The 25946-nt window shown below is 41.9% G+C and overlaps 1 protein-coding gene across 1 annotated transcript in view; it reads right to left on the bottom strand.

Moving 5' to 3' along the window:
• The window catches only part of PITPNC1 (phosphatidylinositol transfer protein cytoplasmic 1), a 179204-nt gene extending 160973 nt beyond the window's left edge, over positions 1-18231 (bottom strand). Inside the window, exon 1 of the mRNA XM_081934410.1 lies at positions 17425-18231. Within this exon, the coding sequence (XP_081790536.1) occupies positions 17425-17484 (60 nt within the window). The 5' untranslated portion in view covers positions 17485-18231. The remainder of the gene's footprint in view (positions 1-17424) is intronic.
• Positions 18232-25946: the final 7715 nt, after the last annotated feature.

The following is a 25946-nucleotide window of genomic DNA, read 5'->3' on the forward strand; positions in this document are numbered from 1 at the left end:
ATTAAATTTGAATTCAAACATGTCTCCTAATTCTGAATACATTAGGACTCTGGATCAAAATCCAGATTCGTTCATGCTTCCAGTTTGTCCAATGAAAATTACTGCACTCGATAAGAATCAATTTGATAATAGCTAACTTGAATTTTTAAAGCAACGATTGTCAGGTACTTCTTCCTCACTCTGTCTGCCAAATATATCTCTGCTTCATTTATTTAATTTTTGAAAGGAACGACTATATCAGAGGTGGTATTCAGCAGGTTCTGATCAGTTCTGGAGAACCGGTAGCAGATATTTTGAGCAGTTTGGAGAACCGGTAAATACTACCTCTCATTGGCCCTGCCTCCATCTCTTCTCTGCCTTCCGATTCCCAGCTGATCGGGAGGAAATGGGGATTTTGCAGTAACCTTCACCTGGAGTGGGGTGGGAATGGATTTTTTACAGTATTCTATGGGAGAAAAGGAGCTAAATCATATGGAGCAAAGAACATGGGACATTGCTTATAGATCAGATTTTGCCAGTCATCTACCTGAAGTAAGCAGCAAAAAGGGAAAGGGATGCTTAGGAGGAAATACCTTGTTCCGTGACTAGAATCAACCCTCTTCCATGTCACTCATTTTCTTCCATCCTGCATGGAGTTAAAACAAAGCTGGGCTTACAAGTTCTCTAGCAGGAATGTTCGGAGACTCAGCAATTGTTTGGTTTTCCCAACAACTTCTTTTCAGCCTTTGGGAAGACGAAGGGGGTAGATAATACAGGGATTAGAGGAAGGGGGAGGGAAGTCTTCAAAGCCCCATAGTTTCCATGAGTCAGCCAGGCAAGCTGCAATAAATCTACAGGCTTAACAAAAGTTGTCCGTCTCCATACTAGATACTTGAAGCAGAGTTCCTTCAGGTATTACCAATCACCTTTGGAAGAGCAGTTTTCTTAATATCGATCAAACTGCCACGGTAGTTTCTTCACGGTGGAAGAACACACCTTAATCCAAACCAATGGCCTAAAAAGAATGCAAGCAACTTGCTGCAATTCAACAGCCAAGCTATTTCCAGACAAACAATTCCAGGATTAATAGGAGAGAATATTTGTGGCCAAGGGCTGAACTGTGGAGTCCTTGATGCTCTCTGATCTTGTTTTCTTGTAGATGTTTTATTACTAAACTAGGTAACATCATCAGTGCTGGAAGGAGTGATGTTTGTTCTTTGGTTATATACAAGTGAGGTGGGCTGAGCTGAGAGGGACCGACTCGCCCAAAGTCACATAGCTCATTTATATGGCTAATGCGAGACTAGAACTCACAGTCTCCTGCTTTCTAGCCTGGAGGCCTTCACTGTTAGACTAATGTGGCCTTGGCAGACAGACACTTATAGAAAACCTTCCTGTTAGATAGGATGAGACAGTGCTTCAGTGACCACAAACAGCTCTTTATTCAATAACTATGTACAGATCCAGCGCTGGCCTGGCCTGTCTGACCACTAGCCCTTTTATAGGGAGCTGTCAGACGGCTCAGCCAATCGGTTTTGAGTATTTTCCTGCCGGAATGGAGGATCTTGGTGGAGCCTATTGCTCCAGTCTCAATATGTAACACTTCCCATGCCTGCATGTAAAATGGCAGATATTTTAAGGCCTTACAGCGGTGGAAAATTCCTACTCCTAATCAGCTTTTCTCTTTCTCCTGCAGATAGGGAATTGAGGCTACCTAGAGAAATGTGTTGGCTGCCGGAAAAGAAACCTGTAAAACCTTCACCCTGTCTAGGAATGACTAACATATGTGTGTGTGTGTTTGTGTGTATGTGTGTGTGTGTGTATATATATATATATATATATATATATATATATATATATATATATATATATATATATATATATGTGTGTGTGTGTGTGTGTGTGTGTGTGCGCGCGCGCGTGCGCGTACATACGTACATACATACATACATACATACATACATACAGTCATAATTTAGGGCCATTCTTTGTAGTGTCATTCAGAAGGCCTCTCTCAGCTTTCCTTGCCCTCAGCCATTCTGAATTGTACTTCCAAGACATTGGAAGGACATCAATTTTACAGAAGGCTGAATTGGGCTGAAGGGAATGGGACATCCTGAGGTGCTTAACTGAAAGGGGGGGAGAGCATTTGTTGAGCTGATTAATTATAATTCATTAAATGCAACTTTTTAAAAATCCCTTTAAACATTCAACGCTTAACTGCAGTAGTTTCTTTTCTTTAATCCTGAATACCGATACCTGCGAGAACAATGCCAACTTGAAGATTGTGATGTTAACTTGAATGGGTCTATGACAATTCCTCACGGCCAACTCGCCATGGCCCATCTGCTGTGGCCAATTCACTGCGTGACAACTCGCCACAGCCAACTTGCTGTGGGAAAAACTCGCTAGAAAAGGAGGGACCAGAATGGCACGTGAATTGCAAAAATGAAAACATTTTTATTTTATTTTAAATAATTAAATAGAATTGTTACATTGTCCCGCAGCGAGTTGTCCTACAGCAAGTTGGCCCAGCAAGTTGGCTATGGCAAGTTGTCCCATTCTGAACTTGAATTATACGGTGCTATGGTCGTCTGATCTGGCAAAGCTCTCCAACCACATCTGAACTCCATGTTTCTTTTATACTCAGGATAGAGATGAAGGAGGTGGAGTGGTTGCTTGGGAGTCAGACATGTTCAGCTAATGGTCTGATAATGGCATTTCACCCTTATTATAAAGCACGGATGCCAAGTGAACAACAATGCATTTCATATCTTAAAAGCTTCTTTCCTTTTCCCCTTCCTTCCTTCCTCCACCCTTCCTTCCTTCCCTCTCTCCCTCCCTCCTTTCTTTTCTTTTCTTTTTTCTTTCTTTTCTTATAGCCACCCATCTCAGTAAAAGACTCTGGGTGGCTTATAATTCAAAAAATGTACAACAATAAAACATTTTAAAACAATACTAGCAATAAAAATTACTACTACTCATTACTGCCCTAGGATAAAAGGGCAGGATTACTCCCTTGTCAATATCGAAATACTGTCTAATGTCTGGATTAGATGCACTTTGCCTTTCTAATACAAATCTGAGTCCCATTATTCCATATTTTTGTCTCTGTTTGTGTTTTGTCTAATGCATGATTGCTTTTAAGCATAGTTCTAAGAAAGACTCAAACCGATATTTAGGGGAAAAAAGGATTTGGAGACTAATCCTTAATAAAATTACATGCATAATTTCAATAAAAATTGTTACTATACTCCCATATTATTTAGAGCTAGAATAATAAATCTTGATTAATCCACAAACTGTCACATCAAAATATCCCTCCAATTCATTTACTAATGAGAAAAGCAATCCTAATTAGTACTGCATTCTAAAATCTCTCACTATTTTAGAGAACACCAAAGATTTTCACTTTGATGTTGGCTAACAGTTCAGCTAAAGCAAATATCTAACTTTATCATAGAAGAAGTAATTAACTAAAATATAATTGGATCCTCTTTAAGATATCTATACATTATTCTAACAAATTCAAGAAACTAAAGGGAATATAGGCATTCCTCAATTTACGACCACAACTAAGCCAAAAACCTCCATTACTAAGCCAGGCAGTTGTTAAATGAATTTTGTCCCATTTTACAACCTTTCTTCCCAGATTTGTTAAGTCAATCATTGCAGTTAAGTTAATAACATGGTTGTTAAGTGAATCTGGCTTCCCCATTGATCTTGTTTGTCAGAAGGTCACAAAAGGAGATTGCAGGATCCCAGAAGACTGTAACTATCATAAATACATGCAGTCGCCAAGTGTCTGAATTTTGATCATGTGACCACGGGGATGCCGTAAGAGTCATAAGTCGCTTTTTTCAGTCACATCAAACAGTCACTAAAGAAATGGTTGTGAGGCCCACCTGTATGTATTATTGGCATGGTGACACAAAATTTACACATATCACACATATGCTTCAACAGGCAAGACTGTCTTGGTATTTATATAGCAAATTATACGTGCGATGCAGAAGAGTTTCATTCTTTACACATCTTATGCTTGGCTGCCTATTTGTATTTTAGCTTTTTCCCCCTGGTATTGATCTGGACTTAAAGTTCCAAAAATTCTCTAATCAGCATGGCTGTCATTGAGAATAATGGAAGCTAAAGCCCATTCATCTGGAGAGCACCCAAGTGGGAAAACCTTTTTTGAAATGTGATTCCTTTGGTGGTACTTCTCCTATAATGCTGTTATACTTAGACTTAATTCACACAAAGACTGCTAATGATGACTCGGAATAGCCCCACTAATCACTCTCTGAGTATATCACCTCATAATTTTATTTATTTTATTATTTATTTGTTAAATTTATTTGCCACCCATCTTACTGTTGATGTGAGTCAGTTGTCAAGCATATGAATAGGGGGATGCTGCAATAGTCAGAATCAGTGGCGGGATTCAAAATTTTTTACTACCGGTTCTGTGGGCGTGGCTTGGTGGGTGTACCATGGCTTGGTGGGCCTGGCTTAGTGGGCGTGGCAGGAGAAGGATACTGTAAAATCTCCATTCCAGGAGTGAAATCCAGCAGGTTCTGACAGGTTCTGAAGAACCGGTAGCCGAAATTTTGAGTAGTTCAGAGAACTGGCAAATACCACCTCTGACTGGCCCCAGAGTGGGGTGGGAAAGGGGATTTTGCAGTATCCTTCCCCTGGAATAGCGTAGGGATGGAGATTTTGCAGTATCCTTCCCCTGCCACGCCCACCAAGCTACACCATGCCCATCAAGCCACGCCCACAGAACTGGTAGTAAAAAATTTTGAATTTCACCACTGCTCCTTTCCCACCCCACTCTAGGAGAAGATTACTGCAAAATCCCCATTCACTGCCGTATCAGCTGGGACTCAGGAGGCAGAAAATAGATGGGGGCGGGGCCAGTCAGAGGTGGTATTTACCGGTTCTCTGAACTACTCAAAATTTCCGCTACTGGTTCTCCAGAACTGGTCAGAACCTGCTGAATGCCACCTCTGGTCATAATTATGAAAAACCTTCCTTAGTCATTTTTTCTAAGTGCAGTTGTAACTTCAAACAGTCAGTAAAGGAACTGTTTAAGTCGAGGACTACCTGTAATATATTAACCTGCTTCGATTTGAGATTTCCAGGGCTGCATTTAAATTGGCCACCTGGGTTGGTTGTAAATCACATGGGACTAGGATGCTGCTTTGCTCCTCAGAATCTCCCCAATTACAGATGGCAGCACTCGTGCGAGACGGAATACATTTTCACTGTCATGTTTGTTAATGGGTGACTATGAATGGTGCTACGTGGATAAACTGAGAATTAAAGTTCAATTCTCCTTTCTCTGGCTGTATACCTTGTTACTTATTTATATCCTAACGAACCCTTTTATCAATGGTATGTCTATGCAACTTCCTTTTACTCATGGTAGAATTAAAAACTGTTTATTAATAGCTTTTAGTGGAAGCTGTTTTGCAGGAGGGAAATATGAGTTGGTAGGAAGAGAAAGCTGCCCAGCCATCAATTTTTCCTTCTTTCTGCGTATAAATTCCCCTCCTCCCAAAAGCTGTGAAGATGGCCTGATAGCCCTGCTTTACAAGCAGGAGCATTTTTTCCAACAGCTGCAGCCAGGATTGTAGGTCGGAGCAGAGGAGGTGATGAGTGAGAAATGGCTCATTTGAGTCCAGGGTCAGGGCAGTGGGGCAGAGCAAGAGTTCAATGCAGGCCTGCTTATACCAGCGACAAAAATGGAGCTGGATGGTTTTTGCTGATTCAAACCAACCAGAAAGATTAAGATGGCGATTGCTGATAGATGAAATCTACTAGAGACCTCCAAGCATAACTATAGGTAGACCTTGACTTACGACCACGGTTGGGCCCCAAATTTCTGTTGCTAACTAAGCAAGACAGTTATTAGGTGACTTTGGCCCCATTTTACAACCTAACTTGCCACAGATGTTAAGTGAATCTCTGAAGTTGTTAAGTTAGAAACATGGTTGTTAAGTAATTCTGGCTTCCCTATTGACTTTGCTTGTCAAATAGGGATAGGGATAGAACTAGATGGAGAGAGACAGATATTCTCATTCTCTGTCTCTGTCTCTCTTTCTGTCTCTCTCTCTCTCCATGCACTCTCTCCTACTTGGTTCAAACCACAGCAACAGTTACAGAATGAACCTCCCCTCTTAATCCAATATTTTAGCTACTACAGCAGATTGATTCTATTCTGTGCTTTTCCCGAAAGAAAGATATGAGATGGATGAAACTCAGCTTCTCTTGCAAAGTATGCCTGTAACTAAGATACCCCAAAACAGTAGGGGGGGGAAATTGGACGTTTGCTCTGTTCTGCTTTTGAATACCGACAACCAATAAGGTAATTATCACATTATATTCTTTTATCTCGTTTTTGTCTAATCTCAGTGTTTACCATTCTCTGTGTCTCAAAACTAGGGGGCGTATAGAAATGCCAATTTTAGCATCAAAATCCATAATGAAATGGATATCACCCCTGAAATATATAAGACGAAATAAAGTAGACTTTCAATCCCCGTAGGGATCTTGGTTCCCTCCCCCCCCCCCCCGGTGGAGTATCATTTCATTTGTATGGGTGCAGAAATATTATAGCTAAGGCTTAGGCATGAATTAATCAAACAAGAGAGAGATCTGAATCTGAAAACTGCAGTGCTGACGTGTATGATGTCAAAAGGAAGTCAATACAAAGATAAGACTCTCAAAAAAAGAGAGTGCAAAACACATTAAAACATATTTTGAATGAAACATTTCTTTGGTGAACCTGTAGCACGCATGCCAGAAGTGGCACGCAGAGCCCTCTCTAGGGGTATGTGCGCTGTCGTTAGCCGCTCTTCTGGCTTCCGGGTCGTGCATGCGCGCTGGCCAGCTTGTCTTCGAGTGCACTGGAGCGCTGGAAACCCGATGACCAGCTGGCGTTCTGGTTTGGGCGCTTGGTGCCGAAACGGTTCGCCATCACTCTCTTAGAACGTAGTAAACATAGTTGCCACACACCTTAGCATTGCTACAATGGATTTCTCAATGGGTAAATAGCAGAAGTTAAAAGAGCAGTTGAGTTCAATGCAATGTGTTCCTCCATTGAAATTAAGTACAGACAGTCCTCGACTTACAACAGTTCATTTAGCGACAATGGCACTGAAAAAAGTGACTTAAGATTGTTTTTCACATTTGCAACCATTGCGGCATCAATGGGGAAGACAAATTCACTGGGTTACTAATTTAACAACTGTAATGATTCGCTTAACAACTGTGGCAAGAAAGGTCATAAAATGGGGCAAAACTCACTTAACATAGCAACAGAAATGTTGGGCTCAATTTTGGCCATAAACCTACTTATAATCTTCATAGCAGCTTTCAAGGCAGAATGATACCAGATGGCGACAGGACTATATACTTCTCCAAGGGCAAGCGTTAGTTAGTTATGTACCCTTTTGTATGCAGATATTGTACAACATGGGAAGATATGAAAATTGCAGCAGACTTTGCAATAATCAAGAGTCTCACCACCTTCCATTTCTGCAGGGCTTAAATTTAACTTTCGTGCAAAGGTGACTTTAATAATTTGTGGGTTGCGTAATAGTTACAGACACCCAGCAAAAGAGAATTTTAGAGTATTTCTTGCTGGCAGCTTGTCGTCAACCTAAAACACGTTTGAAATAAAAAATGAGCAGATCAAAAGGGAGAAAAAAGTTTGCAGCATCCTAAAAATATCATGGAACATTGCCAATATATCATGCAAGAATAACAAAAAGATATGCCAATGTCACATGAATCCCTATTTGAGTATTTGTACCTGGCAAACAGAAATATCAATGAGTCCTTCTCTCTGAGGGAGATGGAAGGTTAAGGAGTGGTGGGGGGGAATAGATTTTTTTTTTAAATCCTTTTGAAAAACCCATCTACCTCTACTTCCTTGAATTAAAGACGAAGTTTGAAAGATCCCCTACCTAAATAATTTGCAGAACTATTATCTGCAAATAATAGAACTATTATCACTTCCAGAGGTGGTATTCAGCAGGTTCTGACCAGTTCTGGAGAACCAGTAGCGGAAATTTTGAGTAGTTCAGAGAAGCGGTAAATACCACCTCTGACTGGCCCCGCCCCCATCTATCCTCCAGGAGTGGGGAGGGAAGGAAGATTTTACAGTATCCTTCCCCTGCAATGCCCGCCAAGTCACGCCGTGCCCGCCAAGCCAAACTATGCCCACCAAGCCATGCCCACAGAACCGGTAGTAAAAATTTTTGAATCCCACCACTGATCACTTCCCAAGGTCAATTGGAAATAGATTACAAAGGTTGCCATTTTTATAACAAAACCAAGCTGAGGAGAAGTTCTGACCGGATGAAAAGAGTAAGGTTCTACATTTAGGCAAGAAAAACAAAATGCACAGGTACAGTATAGGTGGTACCTTGCTCAATAGTAGTAACTGTAAGAGGGATCTTGGAGTCCTAGTGGACAACCATTTAAATATGAGCCAGCAGTGTGCAGCAGCTGCCAAAAAAGCCAACACAGTTCTAGGCTGTATTAACAGGGATAGAATCAAGATCATATGAAGTGTTAATACCACTTTATAATGCCTTGATAAGGCCACACTTGGAATACTGCATTCAGTTTTGGTTGCCACGATGTAGAAAAGATGTGGAGACTCTAGAAAGAGTGCAGAGAAGAGCAACAGAGATGATTAGGGGACTGGAGACTAAAACATATGAAGAACGGTTGCAGGAACTGGGTATGTTTAGTTTAAGAGAAAGAAGGACTAGGGGAGACATGATAGCATTGTTCCAATATCTCAGAGGTTGCCATAAAGAAGAGGGAGTCAAACTATTCTCCAAAGCACCTGAGGGTAGAACAAGAAGCAATGGATGGAAACTAATCAAGGAGAGAAGCAACTTAGAACTGAGGAGAAATTTCCTGACAGTGAGAACAATTAATCAGTGGAACAGTTGCCTCCAGAAGTTGTGAATGCCCCAACACTGGAAGTCTTTAAGAAGATGTTGGATAGCTATTCGTCTGAAACGGTATAGGGTTTCCTGCTTAGGCAGGGGGTTGGACTAGAAGACCTCCAAGGTCCCTTCCAACTCTACTATTGTATTGTATTGTATTGTATTGACCCAAATGATTATAGCTGGAAAGTGATGGAAGAGAGTCAATGTGTTTTTAATTGTCTTTCACTTATAAGTCAACTCTCCTCCATGCACATATGTATATGTTTCTGTTCTTTTTGTATATATGTTTGTCTTATGTGTATTTTTATTTGTTTTGATTGTACGCCACCCCGAGTCCTTCGGGAGAGGGTTGCGGCTAATCAAATAAAAATTATTATTATTATTATTATTAATCTGATGGGCCAGTTAAGGTACAGTATAAGACTAAGAATGGGAAAACGGAAGAGTTAAGTCCATTCTCCAACATAGAATGTCACCAAGTACAGGTAGTCTTCAACTTACGACCATTCATTTAGTGACCCTTTGAAGTTACAACTGCACTGAAAAAAGTGGCGTAACTGTTTTTCACACTTATGACCATTGCAGCATCCCTGTGGTCACCTGATCAAAATTTGGACGCTTGGCAATTGGCATGTATTTATGATGGTTGCATTGTCCGGGGGTCATGTGATCACCTTTTGCAGCCTTCTGACAAGCAAAGTCAATGGGAAATCAAATTCACGTAACGGTGTTGCTAATGCAACAGGTGCAGTGGTTCACTTAACAACTGTGACAAGAAAGGTTATAAAAAGGGGCAAAACTCATTAAAACAACTGACTTGCTTACCAATTGAAATTTTGGGTTCAACTGTGGTCATAAGTCAAAGATTACCCGTAAATTATCATAGTTAGCCAACCTGCAACACCACCAGTAGTCAGTTTAAGACATCTTGAAGACGATTAAGCTTTGCATCAAGCATCTCATTTCTTTCAAGAGTTCATACCACCCAGCTCATCCCCTTCTCTCACTCTGCCTGGCCCCATTGATCCTCTCCTATCTTATCCCCTTCTCTCCCTTAGCCTAATTCCTTAGCATCAGAGCATTTTTCAGGTGGGGAGGGGGAGTAGAATGTCTAAACTCCCAGCCCACAGGCAGGATGAGTCCGGAGCACGGAGACGGCCTTGGTCGCGTTGGTGGATGATCTCTGGAGGGCCAGAGATAGGGGATGTTCCTCTATCCTGGTCCTATTAGATCTATCAGCGGCTTTTGATACCATCGACCATGGTATCCTATTGCGCCGGCTGGAGGGGATGGGAGTGGGGGGCACCGTTTTGCGGTGGTTCTGCTCCTACCTCTCCGACCAGACGCAATGCGTGTTGGCAGGGGAGCAGAGGTCGACCCTGAGGTCACTCCCTTGTGGGGTGCCGCAGGGGTCGGTCCTCTCGCCCCTCCTGTTCAACACATATATGAAGCCGCTGGGTGAGATCATCCGTGGTTTTGGGGTCGGATACCACCTGTACGCTGATGATACGCAGCTGTACATCTCCACCCCAAACCGCCCCAACGAGGCCGTCGAAATGATGTCCCAGTGCTTGGAGGCCGTTCGGGTCTGGATGGGGGACAACAGACTCAGGCTCAACCCCTCCAAGACGGAGTGGCTGTGGCTACCGGCACCCCGGTTCAACCAGTGGACTCCATCGCTGGCCATTGGGGGCGAGCAATTGCCCCCCGTGGAGCGGGCGCGCAATTTGGGCGTCCTCCTAGACGCCCGGCTGTTGATGGATGACCATGTGGCAGCCGTGGCGAGGGGGGCGTTCCACCAGGTCCGCCTGGTGCGCCAATTGCACCCCCTATTGGACCGGGTCGCCCTTCGCACAGTCACTCATGCGCTGGTGACGTCCCGCCTGGACTACTGCAACGCTCTCTACATGGGGCTCCCCTTGAGATGTACCCGAAGACTACAGCTGGTTCAGAATGCGGCCGCGCGGGCTATCATGGGGAGTACGAGATACTCCCACATAACATCTCTCCTGCATGAGCTGCACTGGCTACCTGTGGTTTTTCGGGTGCGTTTCAAGGTGTTGATCACCATCTTTAAAGCGCTCCATGGCACAGGACCTAGTTACCTGCGGGATCGCATCCTATCTCATACATCCCTGCGACCAATTCGCTCTCACAGAGAGGGACTCCTCTGGGTACCGTCCACCAAGCAATGCCAACGGGCGGCGCCCAGGAGCAGAGCCTTCTCTGTGATGGGCCCAACCCTCTGGAATGACCTCCCCCCCCGATATCAGAACCACTACTGACCTCCGCTCCTTCCGTAAGAAACTCAAGACCCACCTGTTCCAAATGGCTGGCCTAGCCCATTTATAGTTCCATCTTTATCCTCCTAGCAATTATTTTATTCTGGGGTAGTTTTCTAGGGGTAGTTTTTAATGTATTTCTAATTTTTAATTTTAATTGTTATTGTACAGTTTGTATGCCGCCGCCTCCATCTATATCTATATGTATTTATATGGTGTTTTTAAAAAATGACTGTACACCGCCCCAAGTCTCTCTGGAGAGAGGGTGCGGTTTATAAATTAAATAAAAGTAAAAGTAAAGTAAAGTGCACTGGTCAAGCCCACGCCCAAGTGACAGTTGGAACAGAATTCTTTTCAAGTGAGAAGGAGGAGTAGAGCGTCTAACTCCTTAGCATTAGAGTATGTTAATAATAATATAAGAAACACTAATGATCTGATGGTCATTTAGAAAAATCCTTTCTTGGCGAGCACCTAGAAGCCAAGAGGAACATATGTGCCACATTTCAAGTTTGTAGGCTTTACGGTTTTGGAGATTTCGTGATGCTGCATGAGTGGTATTTTGCAGACAGACAGACAGACAGACAGACAGACGATAGATAGATAGATAGATAGATGATAGATAGATAGATAGATAGATAGATAGATAGATAGATAGATGATAGATAGATGATAGATAGATAGATAGATAGATAGATAGATAGATAGATAGATAGATAGATAGATAGATAGATAGATGATAGATGATAGATAGATGATAGATAGATAGATAGATAGATAGATAGATAGATAGATAGATAGATAGATGATAGATAGATAGATGATAGATAGATAGATAGATAGATAGATGATAGATAGATAGATAGATAGATAGATAGATAGATAGATAGATAGATAGATAGATGATAGATGATAGATAGATAGATGATAGATAGATAGATAGATAGATAGATAGATAGATAGATAGATAGATAGATAGATAGATAGATAGATGATAGATAGAGAGATTTTCAGCATCTAAGATTCAGAATGCCCAATAAGTTCTTTTTTCGGCTCTTTTTTAATGAAATTCTATCATTTGATCAATTCAATTCTGCTATACTAGGCATTGCATCTGTTGCAATAACTGAATATTTTCTTCTATGTTCCTTTTCTCCTCAATTATGTTTAGTTTGCATGTTTCATTGTGAGGCTTCATCCATAATGAATTGTTTTTCTCAGTTCTGACAGCTGCCATGAAGGTTCTTCTATCGCTTTCTGAAAGCGAGGGGTAAAATTATTTTTATAAGCAATCATGAAATTAAGACAGCATTGTGTAACTTAGTTGAAGTCTGGGTAATTGTGTTAAGAGGAAACCCTGCCTATATGCTACAAACTGGAACAAAAACCAGGAACAATTAAATCTTCAGAGAAAATTTATTTCAGACTCTTTTCCAATCCTAAATGCTAATTATGCCAAGGGGACTTTGTCTATTGTAAACAAGCATTAATAGTTATCAGGAAGCAGTCTAATGCTTTCAACCTAGAGTATTTTTGTATTAAAGAGGCTATTATGTGAATCAGAGGTGGTATTCGGCAGGTTCTGACCAGTTCTGGAGACTGGCAGCGGAAATTTTGAGTAGTTCAGAGAATCGGTAAATTCCACCACTGACTGGCCTCGCCCCCATCTATTCTCTGCCTCCCGAGTCCCAGCTGATTGGGAGGGAATGGGGATTTTGCAGTATCCTTCCCCTGCCATGCCCACCAAGCCACGCCCACCAAAACATGCCATGCCCACCAAGCCACACCCTCAGAACCGGTAGCAAACATTTTTTTAACCCCAGCACTGTTGGGAATACCTATTTGAAATACCAGTGAGTGACAGAATTTGCTCAGAATGCAGTTGATGTAGTTCTCAATGATGTAGTTCTCAATTCACAACCAAAACTGAGCCTAAAATTTCTGTTGCTAAGTGAGAAAATTGTTAAGTGAGCTTCCCCCCCCGCCCCATGTTATGTGCTTTCTTGCCACAATTGTTAGGTGATCACATGACCCTAGGGCACTGCAACTGTCATAAATATGAACCAGTTGCCAAGCATCTGAATTTTGATCACATGACCATGGGGATGCTACAACGGCTGTAAGTGTGAAAAATGGTCAAAAGTCACTTTTATCAATGCCGCTGTAAGTTCACCAAATGAACTGTTGTAAATCAAGGACTATCTGTATTTAAGTAAAGCAGTAGAAACCAAGTAATGAGAGCCTTAAAGGTAAAGGTTCCCCTTGCACATATGTGCTAGTCGTTCCTGACTCTAGGTGGCAGTACTCATCTCCGTTTCAAAGCCGAAGAGCCAGCCCTGTCTGAGGACGTCTCTGTTGTCATGTGGCCGGTATGACTCAATGCCCAAGACCCATGGAACACTGGGACAAAGGGGGTTCCTATTTTTCTACTTGCATTTTTACATGCTTTCGAACTGCTAGGTTGGCAGAAGTAACGGGAGCTCACTCCGTTACGTGGCGCTAGGGATTCGAACCGTCGAACTGCTGACCTTTCTGATCGACAAGCTCAGCGTCTTAGCCACTGAGCCACCGCATCCCTGACGATGAGATCCTTAGTCAACATATAAACAGCAATTTAACAAAGTCAGATGTTCTACATTACATTATATTTCTTCCCATCTGGGAAGAAATGTTACCAGAAGTTTTATCATAAAGCAAGTACAGCAGCCTAAATCTGAGCTTTTGGCATTTTATCCCAATCTGACTCAGGTCACATGGGGATTACAGCAAATACACAAACTATTCAAGGAAAAAGTCCAGCTTGATGATTTAAAGGTCAGATACTCATAGCCATTTTTAAAAATAAAATAAAAGGAAAGCAACTTAGTAACCAAGGATCCAAGGGAGACTACTGCTTGTTGCTATAAGCCTAGTCACATAATGTACTCGTGCATTTATCACTGCTTATTGTACAACATGGGAAAAGACTCCAAACATTAACGAGAAGGTGACAACAGTTCCTGAGAGGGAAATAAAGAACCCAGGAGGAACTTATTTAAATACATTTCCCAGTATTTGATGAAGAAACGAGTACAGTTGCTGACAGCTTTATTTTTCAACTCATAGCATGGGCACAATTCAAAACCACAGGTCTTCCAGAGCAGAGAATTTATATTTGCATAAAGGATTAGCGGGTTCGTTCTTGATATGATTGTAAAGACTCTGGGCTGGGTTTGATATCTAAGCAAAATGTGAAGGACATGGTCAACTACTGAACTTTATCTCCTTGCGCGAGCAGCCAAGATGGCAAGCTGAGTGCCAAGAGCTTTCTGGAATAGAAAGAAGGCAACATGTGGTCATCTAGCATCCCTCTATCATGCTGGGTGTAGGTACTGAGAACTGAAATCCTACAACCTGGAGGTAAAATGGGTAGTCTATAAAACAAACATCTCAAGATCCAGTTCTAGAAGCAGGGCTGAGAGCAGGACTCAGATGTCTCCATGAGTGGGAACGGCATATCTATACTATTTGTGAATATAGTAAAATCTTACCTTGCATCATCTGCAAAATCATAAACACAATCCTTCGTGGTTACTTGTAAAAAGGTGGACCCTAAAATCCATGACCTTTTGTTCCTGAGTCACATTTTGAGCCCCCAAAGTTCATTAACATTCATTCATATACGACACAAAATTTTGATTTGGCGACAAGTAAGCCCAAATCGGAACTGAGCGTTTCTGTGCTTCCTTCATTCACTTTAAGCAAACCCGTTTTTGTATGTTTCCCAAAGGGAAAAATCATTTGCGCCTGTCCTATTCGGCAAGGAAAGCATGAACCACCATTTGCAAATTCAGACATTATTACCCAGGGTCAGGAAAGGATGGGAAGTACAATGTTTTTCCACATCTGTGCAAAGAACTAAAGGATAATTGGCTTTTTACTTCTACCGAACTATATTAGTCTATGGGAGTATGTTCCTTTGAATCAATGTTGACTCCTGGTGACTGTCTGAACAAGTCCCTGCAGTTTTCCCTGCAAGCAAGATTTTTCAGAAGTGGTTTGCTCCTGCCTTATTCCTAGGGCTGAAAGAAAATAGATGACCCTGGCTTCGTGTCCCAGGCAGGATTAGAGCTCAATCTCCTGGTTTTTAGCTCATTGCCTTAACCATTATATCTCAGAAGTGGTATTCTACTGGTTCAGACCGGTTCGCCCAAAACGGTAGTGGAAATTGTGGGTGGCCCTGCCCACTTGCCCGGCCTCTGTGGCATCCCCATTTAGACCCTTTTTTTCCACAAAAGCGCATGCGCGCACAGCTGAGCGCATGTGCCCATGCTCACATTTGCGAATTGGTAGGGAAGGTAAATTAATACCACCCCCGATCAAACTGGTCCTCTGTATTGCACATTCAGAGTACATTTTAAGTCAGGCTTGTAAACAGCCATTTGTCTCATTTGATTGTGACAAGCTCCCGGCAACCAGGCTGTAAAAGTTTTGAAATGGAAAGGAAGGAGGAAGAGGTAGTGTTAAGATTTAACTACTGAGAAATTAAAGAGGAACATTAACAACATAGGTTTAGAAGCATTCATTTTTAAGAAATAGCAACTTCTGCTGAATCTTTGGCCAAACTCTCCTAACTACCAGAATGGTGCTTTCTAAAGGAAGAGCCTGGAGGGGGAAAAAAACCATGAAGCTACTGGAGGAAAAGTTCATACAACATCCAGGCAGCCTCCCAGTATTAAAAATGCAAAATGGATCATAGGCACTGAATTTTGACTGGCTCAAATAATATAGATGGGGACTAAGGTGAACGATATGAGTGACATCTGCATTTTTATTTTCTCATGACACAAATTGCAAAAGAAATGTGGCCTCACCAGAATATTTAATTTAGTTTTTTCTGCAGCTGAAAAACTCATTCGACATCTTAGCAAGGAGCCAAAAATGTAGGGATGCAAGAATAAAACATTATTATAGGGGGGAAAAAATCTACCTATCCCTCTCTCTCCTTCCCCAAATCTACAAATAGGATTCTTCCCACCGTACCTACAGTATCTGCATTAAACAGAAAGGAAAAGAGCAACGCTCTAGCTAGACTAGAGAGAATTCTATCCAAAACGCGCCCCCTTGTGGCATATTTTGGAAGAAAGAACGAGAGGGAGAAACCGAATATATTTTGGCAGCGCCAAAAAAGAATAAAGACGAAAAAGAAACTTGAATGGTATCGACTGGTTTTCCATACAGAGAGTCCCTGCAATTGAAACTGTTCCCAGATTCAGATCACAGCCTTTCACGTTTCGCAGACAAAACCAGAGAAGGCTAATAGAAAAGTGGGAAGCAAAAGAAAGACAACCTGAAGTTTAACGGTATAAAACAACCTCCAAACTTTTACGTCGGGTAAAGCGACTATAATCAGTTTGGTTAAAACTGTAGCTTGGTATGACACACACACACCCCGAAACCTGTTGCATTCGGCACATGAACAGCCCCTTGTATGTAGATCTCCGTCGTCGTGCTTGTTCGCCACCCGCTTCAATTTAGGCATCTTAGCGCAGCGCGCACATGTTTATGATACGCATTGCTTTTCAGTCGAATGATGTGGCTACTTTATCCCACCTCTTGGAAGCGGCAAGCAAACCCCGCTTTAAAAAGAACGCAAGTTTAAATAATAGAAACGTCCCAGCATCCTTAGCTAAATAAACTTGGGGAATGGAAAGAACGGGTGGGGGATTGCGGGGGGGGGAGAGAAAGAGCGAATGTTTTCAATGTTAACTTAAGTGAGGTTTTTTTTAAACCAAATATATTCTTCTTACATTCATTGCAGCCCACATCAGGGCCACCCAAGGTATGTGTGAGAGAAAGGTGTTTCTTTCTTTCTTTCTTTCTTTCTTTCTTTCTTTCTTTCTTTCTTTCTTTCTTTCTTTCTTTCTTTCTTTCTTTCTTTCTTTCTTTCTTTCTTTCTTTCTTTCTTTCTTTCTTTCTTTCTTTCTTTCTCTTTCTTTTTTCCGTAGCAAAGCTGGGTTCTCAATGGAGATTCTGATGCAACTGTGCCTGACAACCCTCCCACCTTCTTGCAGAACGAGGCTGCATTTGCAAGGAATAAAAAGAACTCCGCGGAAAAAGGATCGCCACTGGATCGCCGACGGTTCTCTACCTCCCCTCGTCCCCCCTCCTCCTTAAGCGATCCCCTCCTCGGCCCGCATTAGGCAAGGCGCACTCACCTCCTCAACTGTCAAAGGCATACAGATCCGATACTCCTTCATGAGCATATTCCGACACATGCAAGGCAAACCGGCAGTTCAGGAGAAAGGCGGACCGCGGGGGCACCCCGATCCTGCAAAGAAGGAAAGCCGCCGCCGACGGTCTACAGCGCTAACCCGGTGGTCGTCTCCCGCTTGGCAATTGGGACCGTAGACGTCGTCGCTGCTGCTGCCGCCACCATCCAGCAGGCTGACCCAGCCCCCGGGGAGAAAGAGGGAGATAACACCCCGCGAGGCTCGGCTGCTCCGATCTTCCAGGTTGGCAGCTTCAAACCGCGGGTCAGGCGCTGCTGCCTCTCACAACCTGCACACCCGCCGAAAGGAGGCTGGGGAGCCAAAGGCGGCGATCATACAAAGGCATCCGCCGGGACCGCTGCAGCCAGAGGCATTTTCTTAGCCGCCGCAGCCCTCAAGACATGTTGCCCGAAGGCGAAGTCCGGGCGAAAGAGGCTTGGAGCTAGCAAAGCGGAGCCCGGGAAGATCGGCCGCCGCCGCCGAAGGAGATGCTTCCTTCCAAGACAAAAGGCGGCTCTCCGCCGTTTCCTTCTCCGGCGGGTAAACAAGCGCCCTCCGCCTTCTCCGGCCGAGCGTTGGAAAAGAAGGAAGGCAGGAAGGAAGGAGCGGCGTCTGCCCGGTCCCTGGATCGGGGCTCGCCTCGCCCCGGCGGAGAGAGAGTCCGCCGCTCCGGGTCGTGGCTGATCGCGCCGAGGAGGTTCTGCCGCAGCAGCAGAAGCGGCGGCGGCAAAGCTTAGGAAGGGTGTGAGAGCGTGGCTGACATCAGCAGCCCCGACAGGAAGGAGGGCCCCATCCGGCCAATGGGGACGAGGCAGAGCCAGGCAGGCGACCCTTTGAAACAGCAGAGCCAGCCTCGGCGGGGAAAGGACACGACAGGAAAGCCGCTGGCACGCCAGGCAACAGCGGCAGCAGGAGGAGGAGGAGAGGGGAATGCTTGACAGGGGGGGGGGGGGGCGCGAAATCAACTCAGGGTTTTTTTTCTTTAGAACGTCTGTGTGTCAGTGGTGAAATTCAAATTTTTTTACTACCGGTTCTGCGGGCGTGGCGTGGCGGGCATGGCAGTTGAAGGATACTACAAAGGATCCCCATTCCCGCCCCACTCTGGGGCCAGCCAGAGGTGGTATTTGCGGCTTCTCCAAACTACTCAAAATGTCCGCTACCGCTTCTCCAGAACCTGCTGAGTTTCACCCCCAGAGGGTGTGTGTGTGTGTGTGTGAGAGAGAGAGACACACACACAAACACACACACACGGTCTGAAGAGTAGTGGAGGGCAACTGGCAAGTTAGAAATCTGCGGGGTCCAGGAAAGGGGAGGAGGGGAGAAGCAACAAGGGTCTTTGAAAGGATGGACAAGCCATTTGTCTGAAATGGGATAGGGTCTCCTGCTTGAGCAGGGGGTTGGACTAGAAGACCTCCAAGGTCCCTTTCCAGCTCTTGTTATTCTGTTCTGTTAATTAGACAGCCTGGCCCCGCCAGACCTCATCCAGATGTGAACGTCCAGGTGAAATCTAGGCAAGCGGAGACAGCTGATTTTCATCAGGGCAGAGAAAATAAAGGTAGCCTTGGGGGGGGGGGACACCCTGACACTCTTATTAGGGCCTTTTCTAGGGACTTCATTCCCTAGGAACAAGACAAAGAAAAGAAAGGATACGTATGTTTGTGTGTATGTGTGTATAGGGTGGGGAGGTGTAGGTGGTGTGTGTATACACAGGCAGCTGAGCTTTGATTCCTGCAAAACCCCATCTGTGCTGAGTTGGAGCACATTCAGCAGGGCCCTGACTGCACATTCCATCTGGTTTCCTTCCCTTGACAGATCTTATTGTGCAAAGCCCTGCGGGCTGACACTAACGGTGTTTTTGCTGAGCATGTGATCTTAGCCGCACATCCTTCACAAGGGAACAGAAGCTGAGAATAAGGAGAACTCCATTATAAGAGGCCAAGCCCCTTTTCTTGCTCCTTCCAAGCCATCTGAGTATATAAACACTCTTTTGTAATCCTTGCATGGGTAAAAGAAACAAAACAAAACAAAATCTTAAATTTCATCATTGTTCCTTAAGCAGAGTTCAAGCAAATGATAACTGGGGCATACAGTATTAATTTATATCCTTTCTTGCTTTAGAGCTCCGCTTAAGTTATCTTTCGCTCCTCTTGTTTGATTGGATTCTTCTTTTTAAAATGGGACAATTTTATCCGCAGATTATGTGGATTTGGTTTTGTGTCTGTGAAGGATACTTGATTGCAGACTCCTTTGAATTTTTAGGGAGAGTAGCCATAAAACCTGTTTTTATATAAAGAATGAAAGCTGAGACATCTAAAGGGAGAATATATTTATTGTGACTAAAATGGATAATAAAGGCATGAGCCACTTTCCAAGTTATTTGGGCTTATATGCTTTAATTGTTAGAAAAAACTGTTTTATCTCTATACTTTCTGAAAACATGAATACCATAGTGAAAAACTGAGTTATTTCAGTTGTCTGTAGCTGATTGTTTTAAAATATTTTTAAAGTAATTCACATGGAATTTCTCCTGCTGGACTTTTGAATCTCTAATTTAACATTATATGAAATTACAGGTAGTCCACAATTTACAGCAGTTTATTTAGTGACTGTTCAAAGTTACAACGCACTGAAAAAAGTGACTTATGACCAGTTTTCACTTTTCAAAAAAAGGGATTTAGGATTGTTTTTCACACTTATGACTGTTGCAGCATCCCCATGGTCACATGATCAAAATTCAGAGAGTTGGCAATTGACTCATATTTATGATAGTTGCAGTGTCCCGGGGTCATGTGATCACCTTTTGCAACCTTCTGACCAGCAAAGTCAAACGGGAAAGGTATTCACTTAACAACTGTGTTAGTGACCTAACAGCTGCAGTGATTCACTTAACAACTGTGGCAAGAAAGCTTGTAAAATGGGGCAAAACTCACTTAACAAACATCTCACTTAGCAACAGAAAGTTTGGGCAGAATTGTGATCATAAATCAAGGGCTACCTGTAGTCTACAATCCACAACTTACCTGGAAGTGACAACATTTTACACAACAGCATAAGTGTTTATGGACTGTAGACCACTTCAGCAGATGTGTGGTGCTGTCCTTGTTACATGTTATATGTACATCTGGTCAGAAGTGAGAATTGTAAACAGTAAGATCACCAAAATGACCGGCACAAAATATAGTGACTATGACAATATTAATAGAGTCTGTTCACAAAAACATAAGAAAGGTGATAATGCAAGATATCCTGGCATTGGTAAGTTAATTGAATTCAGTATGAATCCACAGAGAATAGTGCTACTATAGTCTTAGGCAAACTAGGAATATTTTAGCACGTAGACTCACAACAAATGACAAATGTTACTACTGTATAGTTTTGACACCTTACAGCATCCCAGTGGAACAGATGCTTCATGCATGAATCAGAGCATCACAAAATTTCCTAATTCTGCTTTTCTTAAGGACTCATATACGCCATAATCTAAATACAATATTAAGATATGCATAGTGCAGTATTTTTAAGTTTTCATACAAACAAAAGTAGGATTTTTTTAACTCACACAAACCTAGACTTTGGATCAAGTTATGGATTAGACACAGCCTCTTAATGAGTTCTGTTGTAAACGATTTACCTCTGCTTGGGCTCTTAATATTGCAAAGACTGTGAAAGGAAAGTTAACCTTTCTTGACTTCCAAGCTTAAAGCATCTGCAAAATGAGGTACAGGTAGTCCTTGACTTACAACCATTAATTTAGTGAGCATTCAAAGTTACAATGGCACTGAAAAAAGGGATTTAGGATTGTTTTTCACACTTATGACCGTCGCAGCATCCCCATGGTCACATGATTAAAATTCAGACGCTTGGCAACTGATTCATATTTATGACAATTGTAGTGTGCTAGATGATGTGATCACCTTTTGCAACCTTATGACAAGCAAAGTCAATGGGGAAATCAGATTCACTTAACAACCGTGTTCCTAACTTAACAAATGCAGTGATTCGTTTTACAACTGTAACAAGGAAGGTTGTAAAATGGGGCAAAACTCATTTAACACATGTCTTATGGTCGTAAGTCGTGGACTACCTGTAGTTACAGCCACATATTTACTCACCCTCTTTTTTTCCTGTCTTCAAGATTATGGAGGGAAGGTACAACAGAAATCCAAGAAGAAGGGTGAAGAGGAATTTAGAGCTGACTTTAACAGATTAACAGAGTTGGAAGGGATCTTGTTGATCATCTAGTCCAACCCCCGCCCCACCCAAAATTCCTTGGGGAATGTATGAAAGATCCAATAAGGAAGGGTGGAGGAATGGATGAGCCATTTAAAAAAAAGAGAGCTGGGGAGATTGTCTGGCAGAAAAGATCACACAGTCTTAGAGAAAGAGGGAAGCATTAGAAAGAAATCCAATCCCATGTTAATTTTGTGTCATATAGGATGGGATAGAGTAAAAATTAGAGAGGTTGTCAGGATTGTGTGGCCCTACATTCCTAAAATCTCTACCATGCCTGAGTCTTTGCCCCAGTGTCTTTTGATCTGGCCTATCTCCAAATAAATGGCCAGGATGTTAAAGGACTCTTCTCCTCTCCAGTCTGCAGTGAGCCTCCATGGATTTTAATTATCTTATCTCAACAGTCAATAGTAACAACCAGGGCCAGCTAGTCAGAATCATAGGGCTAGAAGGGACCTTGGAGGTCTTCTAAGCCCAACCCCCTAATTAAGTTGGAGTCCTTATACCATCTCGGACAAATAGTTGTCCCGTTGTTTCTTGAAAACCTTCAGTGATGGAGCATCCACAACTCTGGGAGGCAAGCAGTTCCGTTGATTAAACATTCTCACTGGTAGAAAATTCCTCCTTATTGTCCATGTCCGTTCCCCCCTCCCCCAATTGCTTCTTGCCTTGCCCCTAGGTGCTCTGGAGAGCAAATCAATTTACTCTTCCCTGTGATGTCCCTTCAAATATTGGAGGACTTCTATCATGTCTCCCTTAAGCTTTTTATTCGTAGGCTAAGCATATCAAATAGAGTAGAGTAGAGCAGAGCAGAATAGAATAGAATAGAATAGAATTGTTTATTCACCAAGTGTGATTGGACACACAAGGAATTTGTCATTTATTCTGAAATGACAATAATTCTTACTGGCTGATTGAACTCCATCGTATAGAGCTGTATTGGAAGGAAAGAAAGCTCTTCAGAATAGAGTAGAGTAGAATAGAGCAGAGCAGAACAGAACAGAATAGAATAGAACTCTTTATTGGCCAAGTGTGATTGGATACACAAGGAATTTGTCTTTGGTGCATATGCCCTCATTGTCCACATATGCTCCCAATGTCCATAAGGCAAAATAAAATAAAATACATTCATCAAGAATCATAAGGTACAACACTTAGTGATAGTCATAGGTTACTAAATAAGCTATCAAATCATACTAGGAAACAAGTAAAACATGTCTAGTTCCCTTACCCATTCTTCATATGATTTAGCCTCCAGACCCCTCATCATTGTTGTTGCTCTTCTCTGCACTCTTTCTAGGACCTCAGCATCTTTTTTGTATCATGGTGGTCACTATGAAAATGCCTGGAATTCTCTTCCAAAATTCCATCCCAAGCCAAATGGAGCAGTCTTTCATTTGCCAGTTGTCCTATGGCCAGTCCCATATGGGTAACAAAGCCTAGGCTAGATGTGATACATGGGTGAAATTCAGCAGGTTCTGACAGGTTCTGGAGAACTGGTAGAACCTGCAAATGCCACCTCAGGCTGGCCCCGCCCCATCTATTCTCTGCATCCCAAGTCCCAGCTCATCGGGAGGAAATGGGGATTTTGCAGTATCCTTCCCCTGCTACGCCCACCGAGCCAAGCCCACAGAACTGGTAGTAAAAAAAATTGAATTTCACCACTGATGTGATATGCAAATATGTTCCAAAATTATCAACTAGCCACTACATTACCTTGAATAAACATCTGTAGGAATGAGTCGTGATGTGCAGTTTTTTGGATTTGGATTAAGGAGTTGCAGCTAAGTTTGCACTTCAAGTGATCCAAATCCAAAAGTTTTTGCCCTTGAATCCCAAACATTGCACAGCCCTGGCAATGACTGTGTCATCACTTTATTGAACTAGACCTGAAGGCAAGCTGAGATCTTTTTATAAAGATCACCATTCCTAATTGGATGATTCACAGGTCTATGGAGATTGCAAAAGAGTGAAAAAACATTTTCCAATGCTGTTTTTATTGTTACCCAATATTCTGATATATTTTTTCCGCATTGGAGACAGGAAGGGCATCTGGCTATTAAACACTTGGCTAGCTCCAGTCAGTTGCATTATCTTCACCTCAAAAATAGCAGGGTAGTAATATTTAGAAACTTGTATCTCTATTTCTAACCAAGGTGGAAAATTAGTTTGCAAAACATTTAATGGTTTTTAATGAAATGGTGACCTAACGGGAAATGGGTGAAGTTGTTATATCCTGCTCTTATATGTCCACTGATCTTTTCTATTTATAGAGAACTTCTAAGTTTCATTTTGATGCATTTGTACTTTCTACTGCAAAAAAGAGGATTAGTCTGAAATTTCAATAATTCTTACTGGCTGATTGAACGCCATTGTATAGAGCTGTATTGGAAGGAAAGAAAGCTCTTCAGAATAGAGTAGAGTAGAGTAGAATAGAATAGAATAGAATAGAATAGAATAGAATAGAATAGAATAGAATAGAATTCTTTATTGGCCAAGTGTGATTGTACACACAAGGAATTTATCTTTGGTGCATATGATCTCAGTGTGCATAAAGAAAAATAAAATAAAATACATTCATCAAGAATCATAAGATACAACACTCAGTGATAGTCATAGATTACTAAATAAGCAATCAAATCATACTAGGAAACAAATAAAAGAATATAAATTGTAAAGATACAAACAACATGGTTATAATCATAAGTGGGAAGAGATGGGTACTAATTCTAAGGAGCTATGGAAGAAAACCAATATTGTCATATGATTTTTAAAAAATCTCTCTTCTATTACAATTTTTTTGGATGTTTAGGAAATTATTTCTGATTACATCGCCATAGAATTTATGTATAACTAATTCTCAAATTATTATAAAGGCTGACATGTGGAAGCACTGCAATGAAGTAACTATCTTCTAATGGAATGATAGTTCTATGTGTCATACTAGAATATTGAAAACACATTCAGAAATGGCCTATAATAAATAATGAAATAATGTAATAAAAACATGAGCAGAATTCTGGCAAGGAAAAGCATTTCATGGTCAATTTCTACAAAATATCAAAGGAAATGTGGACAAAGGTAAAACCTGGCAGTGGCTTACAACTGTAATATTAAAAAAAAGAAACCAAAGGCTTGATTTTGCCTACTCAGAAGCAGGCTATTTCAACTAATAGAATCAAGGCAAACACTGAAAAAAAATCATCAAATTCAAAGTGCAGATTGTGCAAAGAGATAGAAAAAACTGTAGGTCATACACTCAGCTCTTGCAACATTGCACACGCTGATGGTAAAATAATCAGCTGGGTTGTCAAGGAGAGCGGTAGGTGTACATATGGTGGCAAATGGGCTGTAGGACTCAGGACTATTGGTTGACCAGATAGGACCAAAGATTGCAGGACTACTGGAAGAAAAGTTCTTTACCCTGTTGCAGATATACAAAGATTGAAAACAGAAATAATAAACTGTTATTACAAATTAAGTCCAATAAGAAGAGGATATCTAAAAAGAATATATTAGTTCTGGAAAGAACAGTATCCAGAATAAAAAAAATAACAGAACACAATGTCGATTTATAATATGAAATAAACTATTCACAGAAACAGAATTGGAAGAACTGGAAAGGGCAAAGAAATCAAAGCCTTTTCAGAAATAACTGAGACTATAAAGGCAAACGAGGGGGAGTCAGCAGAAGAGGAAATCAGGATAACTATTGAATCATTTTCATTCCCAAACCAGACACCCTCTTCTCTGCCTTCTTCTTAGAAGAACAAAGCCCTAATTGAAAAAGAAGAATTGAAACAAAGAATAACTGAACATCTAGAGCAGCACAAAAACAACAGAATAAGATCTTCTGCATTGGAAGCTCATTACAAAGAAACAGCACAAGTATCAAAAGATGTCAATACTGTAATACCAACTATAAGCACCAGTTCGCTGCAAGAAAGAAACCAACTAATGAGAGTACAGCTAGAGCTGTAACCAAATACCTGGGATGCAAAATCAACACGCATGAAAGAAAGTCAAACAATGCAGTGCGAAGTGGAAGACCAGCTTGAAAAATAAAATCAGCATTCTAAGATCAGACGCAAACTAGAACAGATGAAAGAAAAGAAGCTGTAGAGTAGGAAGACCAAAGAATATCGGACCAAGAAATAACACCTAGAATCAAAGAAGATTAAGGAAGCACTTGAAATAATAAAGTAGCAAATAATAATTAGCAAGAAGATCAGTAGATA

This window comes from Natrix helvetica (assembly GCF_964273705.1).
Source record: "Natrix helvetica genome assembly, chromosome: 1".
NCBI lineage: Eukaryota > Metazoa > Chordata > Lepidosauria > Squamata > Natricidae > Natrix > Natrix helvetica.